General features: G+C 61.6%; 1 protein-coding gene across 1 annotated transcript; it reads left to right on the forward strand.

Moving 5' to 3' along the window:
• Nucleotides 1–255: 255 nt before the first annotated feature.
• LOC115641626 (voltage-dependent calcium channel gamma-6 subunit-like) lies at nucleotides 256–10,199 on the forward strand. The gene is made up of 4 exons (XM_030544952.1): nucleotides 256–771; nucleotides 7,219–7,293; nucleotides 7,784–7,921; nucleotides 9,663–10,199. The coding sequence occupies exons 1-4, from the start codon at nucleotides 447–449 to the stop codon at nucleotides 9,893–9,895; spliced, it is 771 nt and encodes a 256-aa protein (XP_030400812.1). The 5' UTR covers nucleotides 256–446; the 3' UTR covers nucleotides 9,896–10,199.
• Nucleotides 10,200–10,789: the final 590 nt, after the last annotated feature.

A 10,789-nucleotide genomic window follows, 5' to 3' on the forward strand; every position in this document is an offset into this window, starting at 1 on the left:
GAGGGGAGCTCCCGGGCGATCTGTGGGGCAGGGGGCAGGAGGGCTGGCTGTGAGGGGAGCTCCCGGGGGATCTGTGGGGCAGGGGGCAGGAGGGCTGGCTGTGGGTGGGTGGGTGCCCCGTGGGCAGCTCCCAACGCTGCATGTGCCTCTTTAAAACCCACGCGCCCAAGGCCTTAAAAATAGCTTCCATCGCCCTGGAGACGGGTGATGGCTCCTAGCAGGTGCGGGGCGTATTTACAGCCGGGGCCGCGGGTGCGAGCTACCAGGCGGCCTCTCGCTCAGCCAGCTGGGGGGGCCGCTCGGCGGCAGGCGTCCGACCTGAGGAGCCTGCGGGTTGGAGGCGCAGAGCGTCGGCGCAGGGCGGCTGGGAGAAGCGCAGGAGGGCCGGGCAGGGCTCGGGGTCGGGGTTACGGTTAGGGTTAGCAGCGAGGTCAATCCCAGGAAGGATGATGTGGCCCAATTTTTTCCTCCAGGAGCAGGAGCGCATGGCTGGCTTGCGGGGCCGGGCGGGCGGCAAGCGGCGCCCGGCCCTCACCGACGCCCAGGAAGGGAAGATCAAGCTGGCCTTCTTCGTGGCCATTGTGGGGGTGACGCTGACCGTGCTGGCCGTGGGCACCGAGTTCTGGGTAGAGCTCAACACCTACAAGCAGAACCACAGCACCATGTGCGAGGCCGCCCACTTCGGCCTCTGGAAGTTCTGCTCCAAGAAGCTCTGGGTGGAGGACGTGGAGGTGGAGAGGGCGACCTGCGGCCCGGCCGAGCTGCCTGGAGGTGAGGAGAGCCTGGCTTATCCCCCCTCCTCTTCTTTCACACTTTCCTTCCTTCCCTCCTTCCACCTCCCTCCCTTCCTCCTTCCTTTCCTCCCCCCTCCTTCCTTCTTCCTCCCTTCCCTCCTTCCTTCCTCCCTCCCTCCTTCCTTCCTTCCACCTCCCTCCCTTCCTCCTTCCTTTCCTCCCCCTCCTTCCTTCTTCCTCCCTTCCTTCTTTCCTTCCCTCCCCCCTTCCTTCCTCCCTTCTCTCCCTCTCCTTCCTCCCTTCCTTCCTTCCTTCCACCTCCCTCCCTTCCTCCTTCCTCCCTTCCCTCCTTCCTTCCTCCTTCCTTCCTTCCCTCCTTTCTCCTTCCTTCCTTCCTCCTCCTTTCTCCTTCCTTCCTACCTTCCCTCCTTCCTCCCTTCCTTCCACCTCCCTCCCTTCCTCCTTCCTTTCCTCCCCCCTCCTTCCTTCTTCCTCCCTTCCCTCCTTCCTTCCTCCCTCCCTCCTTCCTTCCTTCCACCTCCCTCCCTTCCTCCTTCCTTCCTCCCCCCTCCTTCCTTCTTCCTCCCTTCCCTCCTTCCTTCCTCCCTCCCTCCTTCCTTCCTTCCCTCCTCCCTTCCTCCTTCCTTTCCTCCCCCTCCTTCCTTCTTCCTCCCTTCCTTCTTTCCTTCCCTCCCCCCTTCCTTCCTCCCTTCTCTCCCTCTCCTTCCTCCCTTCCTTCCTTCCTTCCACCTCCCTCCCTTCCTCCTTCCTCCCTTCCCTCCTTCCTTCCTCCTTCCTTCCTTCCCTCCTTTCTCCTTCCTTCCTTCCTTCCCTCCTTTCTCCTTCCTTCCTACCTTCCCTCCTTCCTCCCTTCCTTCCACCTCCCTCCCTTCCTCCTTCCTTTCCTCCCCCCTCCTTCCTTCTTCCTCCCTTCCCTCCTTCCTTCCTCCCTCCCTCCTTCCTTCCTTCCACCTCCCTCCCTTCCTCCTTCCTTTCCTCCCCCTCCTTCCTTCTTCCTCCCTTCCTTCTTTCCTTCCCTCCCTCCCTCCTTCCTTCCTTCCCTCCTTCCTCCTTTCCTTTCCATCCCCCATTCACTGTCTCTCTCCACCCACCCCAATAAACACCTACCTATCCCTATCCACGTCACCCACCCCCCAAAACACTTAGCTATCCCCATCCACCCCATCTATCTATCCATCTTCTTCCCTCCACCCCCATTCACTCCCTTTTCAGCCTTCACCCCCATCCACCTCCCCTTGACTCTGATAATTTTTCACAGCTGGAGTTTCATAAATAACCAGATGCCCTCACCCTCTCACGCTACCCACCCAGGTTCTGATCCCACTTGGGTCTGTGCAGGGGAGCTGGAAGCCAGGACTCCTGGGTTCTGTGCCTGGCTCTGGGAGGGGAGTGGCGCCTAGTGGTTAGAGCAGCAGGGCTGGGAGCCAGGACTCCTGGGTTCTGTCCCTGGCTTTTGGTTGAACGTATTCGGGCGTCTCCAGGAGAGTTTGCGGTTCTGTCTCTGCGCTTCTTTCTGACGCTGCAGCAGCAGCCGATGGCATCAGCCGAATTCCAGTCTGTGGGGAGGGCAGGGGTGGAGCGTGGTCCGAAAAGGGACTGGGGCCAGTTAAAGCGCCTCTTGGCTGGAAAGAGTGAAACTGGAGATCAAGGGCACTGGGGAGCTGCTCTGTGCCAGGGTCTGCTACCATCCCAACCAGGAAACATTCACTCAGCTGGGTATCTGGCCTCATTGAATCCACTGAAATGATGGCCAATTGCCTAAGGGGGAAAGGCCCCAGGCCCCATTCACTGCCCCCCCCAAGCCAGCCAGTCCCTGCCCTGGGGCCGGATGGGAGCTTGTGCCCCCTGGAGGGGAAAGGCCCCAGGCCCCATTTCACAACCCCTGGAGGTGTCCTAGGGGCTGTCTCCATGTGGATGTGTTTCTGGGATCGGGTAGGGTGCATGTTTAAAGTGAGATAGCTGCTCTGGTCCATTTCCTTCAGCCCTCCTGCAGCCCTCCCATCCACACCCCCTTTCCTCCCTCCCTCCCTCGCTCCCCCATCCATCCACCACACCCCCTCCCATCCACACCACCATTGCTCCCTCCCTCCATACAACCACTTCACCCCCTGCCATTCACCCTATCCCTCCCTCCCATCCATCGATCCTCCCTCCTTCCATCCCCTCCCATCCATCCTCCTCACACCCCTCCCATCCATCCACCCCATCCTTCCATCTATCCATCCATCCACTCCACCCCGTCCCATCCATCTACCGTCTATCCCTTCCTCCCTCTATCCACTCCACCCCTCCCATCCATCCACCTCCCATTCCTCCCTTCCTCCATCCATCCACCCCACCCCACTCCTCCCATCCATCCACCCCATCCTTCCATCTATCCATCCATCCACTCCACCCCGTCCCATCCATCTACTGCCTATCCCTCCCTCCCTCTATCCACTCCACCCCTCCCATCCCTCCCTCCATCCATCCACCTCACACTCCTCCATCCATCCACCCATCCCTCCCATCCATCCACCGCATCCCTCCATCCATCCATCCACCTCACACCCCTCTCATCCATCCACCCCATCCTTCCATCTATCCATCCATCCACTCCACCCCGTCCCATCCATCTACCGCCTATCCCTCCCTCCCTCTATCCACTCCATCCTTCCATCCCTCCATCTATCCACTCCACCCCGTCCCATCCATCTACCGCCTATCCCTCCCTCCCTCTATCCACTCCACCCCTCCCATCCCTCCATCCCTCCATCCACCTCACACTCCTCCATCCATCCACCCACCCATCCCTCCCATCCATCCACCTCACATCCCTCCCATCCATCCACCCCATCCTTCCTTCCATCCATCCATCCATCTCACACTCCTCCATCCATCCACCCCATCCCTCCCCCATCCATCCACCCCATCCTTCCATCTATCCATCCATCCACTCCACCTCGTCCCATCCATCTACCGTCTATCCCTTCCTCCCTCTATCCATTCCACCCCTCCCATCCATCCACCTCCCATTCCTCCCTCCGTCCATCCACCCCATCCCTCCATCCATCCACTCCACCCCGTCCCATCCATCTACCGCCTATCCCTTCCTCTCTCTATCCACTCCACCCCTCCCATCCATCCACCCCCATTCCTCCCTTCCTCCGTCCATCCACTCCACCCCCCATCCATCCACTCCACCCCGTCCCATCCATCTACCGCCTATCCCTTCCTCTCTCTATCCACTCCACCCCTTCCATCCATCCACCCCATCCCTCCCTCCCTCCATCCACCTCACACCCCTCCCTCCATCCACTCCACTTCTTCCCATCAATCCACCCCCCATTCTTCTCTCCCTCCATCCACCCCACAGCCCTCCTTCCCTCCCTCCCTCCCTCCATTCTCACACACTCCTCCATCCATCCCCACATACCCCTCCATCTGTCCCTGTACATCCATTCATCCCATACCGCAGGGGTAGGCAATTTATGGCACGGGTGCTGAAGGCGGCATGCGAGTTGATTTTCAGTGGCACTCACACTGCCCGGGTCCTGGCCACCGGTCCGGAGGGCTCTGCATTTTAATTTAATTTTAAATGAAGCTTCTTAAACATTTTAAAAACCTTATATACTTCCCATACAACAATAGTTTAGATATATATTATAGACTTATAGAAAGAGACCTTCTAAAAACATTAATATGTATTATTGGCATGCAAAACCTTAAATCAGAGTGAATAAATGAAGACTCACACAGCACTTCTGAAAGGTTGCCGACCCCTGCCAAACAGACTCCATCTAGCCCCATGCACACCCGTCTGTCCATCCATCCACCCCCACCCACCCATCAAACCCCTCCATCCCTCCATCTATCCCACCCCACACCCATCCATCCAGTTACCTGGGGTTATTTCAACCCAAAACTCCTGGTAACTTTATTCTGTGTGAGGTGGTGTCAGGAAATAAATCAGGGGCAACTCGGCCCTCTGACAGAGAGAGCGCTCTCACTTCAAGCTATATTTTACTTAGTCTTAAGCTCTTTACACGCATCCGCAACAGGTTAGTAAAACACCTCAAAAAATCCCAGATTCCTATTTACCCAGGGTCTTGAGACGGTCTCCAGTGGATAACTGTAGACGTCCAGTGGCCTGCTGGCGGTCTCCAGGGGAACTTGAGAGGTGTCCAGGCATTCAAGTGTCCATGGAGCTCAGATTTCGTCCCCTTTTTATACCCATCTTGTTAGTATTACAGAGCTTGCTCATTAACAAAACTGCTGAGCAGATGCTAAGTTAAGGGTGGAGATTTCCAGCCTGACTAGTGGGCAATTTTCCATCAGTTAACCAGTTGTATAGCAATAGTTAACTATTGCCAGACTTCCGTCTTGCAAAACCATGTGCTTCGGAAAAACAACTCAAGCCAGGAGGGCAGAGGGTCATGTTTACTCCTTGAGGTCACTCACTTCACAGGGGGTCTGTCAGCTGTGCTAAGGGTTCAAAAACGTCTCCTTTTAGAAGCTTTCAGTAATCAGCATAACAACTGGAATTCCAGCTGCTGGCAGTGGTTTAAACATGTTACTGGGCTATGAAAAATCTGCTCCTACAACCCCATACATCCTCCATCCCCACACAATCCTCCCTCCCTCCATCCATCCCAGACACACGCCTCCATGCATCCCATACACATCCACCATCCATCCATCCTATACCCATCCACCATTCATCCATCCCATACACACCCCTCCATCCATCCCATACACATCCACCATCCATCCATCCTATACCCATCCACCATTCATCCATCCCATACACACCCCTCCATCCATCCCATACACATCCACCGTCCATCCAAACCTCTCCATTCATCCATCCATCCTTCCATCCATCCAACCCATACACACCTCTCCGTCCCTCCCGCCCTCCCTCTCTCCATCCATCCATCCATCCATCCAACCCATAAACACCTCTCCATCCATCCTTCTATTCATCCATCCATCCCTCCATCCACCCCACCCCCTCCCATCCATACACCCCTCCAATTTCTCCCTCCCTGCCTCCAGCCGTCCGTTCATCCATCCATCCATCCATCCATCCCCAGACACCCTCCAGCTTCACCCCAAGAGCTTGTTCAGCATGTCCAACAGAGACAAACTCATGGCAGGGACCTGTCCACTCCTCAGGGACCCGAGAGCCTCCCCCAGCATGTCCAGTGAGGCCCAGGCAGCGTTTTTAGAGTTGCCGGGATGTTTCCCAGCTGGAGCACAGCGATGGACACCCGGGGGGAACGGGATTGGACCACAAAGAGCCAGAATTGAAGCCATTGTCCGGCCAGGCCAAGCCTATGGCACAGTGGGTTGTACCGGCCTCCAGCTCCAGCTCTCCCTCAGTCAGTTCCCAGGTGCCGGAGACCCCGGCTCACACCTCCATGGCTTTGCTTCTCCAGCTGGGGTCTTTGCTCTGCTGTGGAGAGTGGGGAAATTTGTGCGCCCTGGGAGCCAGCATGGTCTTGCTGGCCCCGTTGGTGTCCTGGGTCAGTTTCAGCAAGTTCCTTGGTGAATCTTCATTCCACCCGCACCGGGAGGTAACATGCAGATACCTGTGTCTCTTAGCCAGCCCTGAGAGAAAACATCATCGCTTCCCCTTCCACTGGGGTGGCGGGTAGAGGGGAATGATGCACAGATAGGGGTCATAAAATATTACAAAAAAATCCCACTTGATCGTATCATCCACTTACCCCCTCCATCCACCCACCCATCCATCCGTACCCTTCCACCCCTCCATCCCACCCCCTTGCATCTCTCTCACTCTCAGGCTGATTCCCATCTGTGACGAAATTTGGGGAGTGTTAATAAATCTCCCTCCTTCCCCCAATTCCCAGCCCTTTGGGGAATGCGTTGGTACACTCACTTCGCTGCAGAAGGAGAAATTCCCGAGTTACATTTCTAGTGGGGGTGAGCTGGGGTGGTGGGGGAGGAAGACTCGGGGGCTGGGGTAAGTGAGGGGGCAGGTTGGGTGAGGCTAGTGAGTTTGGGGTGGAAGGTTCCTGCAGGAAGGTTTGGGGGAATTGGGTGCGTGTAGGGGGAGCCCAGGACTGGGATAGCAGGGGGCTGAGGGGCACTGGAGACCTGGGGGTCCAGGGAGCCCAGGGCTGGGATAGCAGGGGGCTGAGGGGCACTGGAGACCTGGGGGTCCAGGGAGCCCAGGGTTGGGATAGCAGGGGGCTGAGGGGCACTGGAGACCTGGGGGTCCAGGGAGCCCAGGGCTGGGATAGCAGGGGGCTGAGGGGCACTGGAGACCTGGGGGTCCAGGGAGCCCAGGGCTGGGATAGCAGGGGGTTACTAACTCACCCCACCTGACTCTTTCTCCTCAAACTCACCCCGACCACCCAGAGTGTTCACACTTCCTGATTCCCCATCCCCTTCTCTGCCCCCCCCCACCCCTGTTTACACCGTTCCTCTTTCTCCACCTTCCTTTCTCCCTTCCCAGAAGCCAACTGCTCCTACTTCAAATTCTTCAGCACGGGGGAGAACGCCCGCATTTTCCAGAGAACGACGAAAAAAGGTTAGGATGCCCCTGGATTGCACCGATGGGCCCATCTACCCCTGTATCCTGCCTCCTGCCTACCCCAGATCACACCCATGGGCCCATCTGCCCAGTATCCCGCCTCCTGCCAACTCCAGATCACACCCATGGGCCCATCTGCCCAGTATCCCGCCTCCTGCCTACCCCAGATCACACCCATGGGCCCATCTGCCCAGTATCCCGCCTCCTGCCAACCCCAGATCACCCCTATGGGCCCGTCTGCCCAGTATCCCGCCTCCTGCCTACCCCAGATCACACCCATGGGCCCATCTGCCCAGTATCCCGCCTCCTGCCAACCCCAGATCACACCCATGGGCCCATCTGCCCAGTATCCCGCCTCCTGCCAACCCCAGATCACCCCCATGGGCCCGTCTAGCCAAGGTTTCTTGGGCTGTCCTGGAGGCTGGCAGTGGGGGTTTTCCTCCCAGACGGGGGTAACTCTCTGTCTCCCCCCGCCCCACCCCCGCAGAGCTGAACATCGCGGCGGCCGTGATCTCTCTGCTGAGCATCACCCTGATGGTGATGGGCTCCCTCTGCATCACCATGGCGCTGAGCAAAGGGGTGGAGTTCCTGCTGAAACCCGCCTCCTGCTTCTTCCTGATCTCCGGTGGGTACCATCTCCCCCGCCCCGCTCCCCGGTGCCCCCTGCTGAGCCCCCTGCCCCGCTCCCCGGTGCCCCCCGCCGAGCCCCCTGCTGAGCCCCCTGCCCCGCTCCCCAGCGCCCCCCGCCGAACCCCCCTGCCGAGCCCCCTGCCCAGCTCCCCAGCGCCCCCCGCCCCGCCCCTTGCCGAGCCCCCTGCTGAGTCCCCTGCCCAGCTCCCCAGCGCCCCCCGCCCCGCCCCTTGCCGAGCCCCCTGCTGAGCCCCCTGCCCCGCTCCCCAGTGCCCCCCGCCCCGCCCCTTGCCGAGCCCCCTGCCCCGCTCCCCAGCGCCCCCCGCCGAACCCCCCTGCCGAGCCCCCTGCCCAGCTCCCCAGCGCCCCCCCGCCCCGCCCCCTGCCGAGCCCCCTGCTGAGTCCCCTGCCCAGCTCCCCAGCGCCCCCCGCCCCGCCCCTTGCCGAGCCCCCTGCTGAGTCCCCTGCCCCGCTCCCCAGTGCCCCCCGCCCCGCCCCTTGCCGAGCCCCCCGCCGAGCCCCCTGCCCCGCTCCCCAGCGCCCCCTGCCGAGCCCCCTGCCCCGCTCCCCAGCGCCCCCTGCCGAGCCCCCTGCCCCTCTCCCCAGCGCCCCCTGCCGAGCCCCCTGCCGAGCCCCCTGCCCCGCTCCCCAGCGCCCCCCGCCGAGCCCCCCGCCCCGCTCCCCAGCGCCCCCCGCCGAGCCCCCCTGCCGAGCCCCCTGCCCCGCTCCCCAGCGCCCCCCCGCCGAGCCCCTTGCTGAGCCCCCTGCCCAGCTCCCCAGTGCCCCCCGCCGAGCCCCTTGCCCCGCTCCCCAGCGCCCCCCGCCGAGCCCCCTGCCCCGCTCCCCAGCGCCCCCTGCCGAGCCCCCCGCCGAGCCCCCTGCCCCGCTCCCCAGCGCCCCCCGCCGAGCCTCCTGCCCCGCTCCCCAGCGCCCCCCGCCGAACCCCCCTGCCGAGCCTCCTGCCCCGCTCCCCAGCGCCCCCCGCCGAACCCCCCTGCCGAACCCCCTGCCCCGCTCCCCAGCTGCCCCCGCCGAGCCCCCGGCTGAGCCCCCTGCCCCGCTCCCCAGCGCCCCCTGCCGAGCCCCTCGCCGAGCCCCCTGCCCCGCTCCCCAGCTGCCCCCGCCGAGCCCCCAGCTGAGCCCCCTGCCCCGCTCCCCAGCGCCCCCCGCCGAGCCCCCTGCCTCGCTCCCCAGTGCCCCCCGCCGAGCCCCCCGCCCCACTCCTCAGCGCCCCCCGCCGAGCTCCCCAGCGCCCCTCGTCCAGCCCCCTGCCGAGCCCCCTGCCCCGCTCCCCGGTGCCCCCCGCCGAGCCCCCTGCCCCTGCAGCCCAGCGCCCCCTGGGAAGCCCCCCACCCCACTCCCGGCAGCCCAGCGCCCACTGCTGAGCCCTCGCCCTGCTCCCGTTGCCCAGCGCCCCCTGCTGAGCCCCCATCCCTGCCCCTGCAGCCCAGTGCCCCCTCCTGAGCCCCCTGCCCCCCTCCCTGCTGCCCAGCGCCCCCTACCGAGCCCCCCTGCCCTGCTCCCCACAATCCAGCGCCCCTCCTGAGCTCCCACCCTGCCCCCTGCAGCCCAGGGCCCCCTACTGAGCCCCCACCCCACTCCCTGCAGCTCAAAGCCCCCCTACTGAGCCCCCACCCCACTCCCTGCAGCCCAGCGCCCACTGCTGAGCCCCCAGTCCTGCTCCCCGCAGCCCAGGGCCCCCTAGCGCCACTCCCACTCTCCCTCTCTACTGGCAGGGATCATGGTGCTGATCAGCCTGGAGGTTTTCCGCCATTCGGTGCGGTGGCTCATTGACAGCGACCAGAGCATACCGCTGGAATACGAGTACTCGTGGTCCGTGGCCTGCGCCGTGGCCGCCGGCGCCGTGCTGATCTTCGGCGGTGGCTGCTTCATCCTCCTCTCCCTCCCAGGCCTGCCCAAGAAGCTCTGGCAATGCTGCATTTGGAGCACCGCCACCAGCAGTGCCTGATGGACATGATCCTGGGGGGCCGTGAGCCAGAGTCTGGGGGTGGCGGGGTCACAGAGAAACTATTTCTTTATGCCCCACCTGGGGGGGCATCCTGCCTCAGATCAGCCCCCCCACCCCCACCTACCAATGAACCTCTGGGGATTTTACTGTTGCAAGGGAAGGGGCTGGAACATGGGATATTAAGAAAGAGGGTGGCATGATAACGAGATGGGTGGGGGGGAGGTGGAGGGATCAAATTAATAACCTCAGCAGGTCTGTATTTAATCCTAGGTTTTATAAATGGCTATTTTTAGCTGGAGTGGGTGTCTTTCTGATCTCAGTCCTACCCTCCCGGGGTCAATCCAGAGTCACTCTCAATTGCAATGGGAGCAGGGCTGAGTTCTGATCTCAGCCCTCTGGGGTCAATCTGGAGTCACCCCCAAATGCAATGGTGGCGTGGCTGGGTGCTGATCTCAGCTCCTGCTGTCAATCCCCCTGACTGCACTGGGGGCAGGGCTGGGTTCTGAGCTCAGCTCCTGATGTCAATCCAGAGTCACTCCCAATTGCAATGGGGGCAGGTCTGGGTTCTGATCTCAGCTCCTGGCAGCAATCCAGAGTCACCCCTGACTGCAGTGGGGTCAGAGCTGGGTTCTGCTCTCAGCTCCTGGTGTCAATCCAGAGTCACTCCCAATTGCAATGGAGGCAGGGCCGAGTTCTGATCTCAGCTCCTGGCAGCAATCCAGAGTCACTCCTGACTGCAATGGGGGCAGGGCCAGATTCTGATTTTAGCTTCCCAGGGTGTCAATCCAGAGTCCAGATTTACCCTGTGTAAACCGAGCTCAGAATTCAGGCCGCGTTAGGAATTAAGAACCGGCTCTTCGTGCGAATGTTGCTCAAGAACCATTGACTTTGTTT

This window comes from Gopherus evgoodei, unplaced genomic scaffold, assembly GCF_007399415.2.
Source record: "Gopherus evgoodei ecotype Sinaloan lineage unplaced genomic scaffold, rGopEvg1_v1.p scaffold_35_arrow_ctg1, whole genome shotgun sequence".
Classification (NCBI taxonomy): domain Eukaryota; kingdom Metazoa; phylum Chordata; order Testudines; family Testudinidae; genus Gopherus; species Gopherus evgoodei.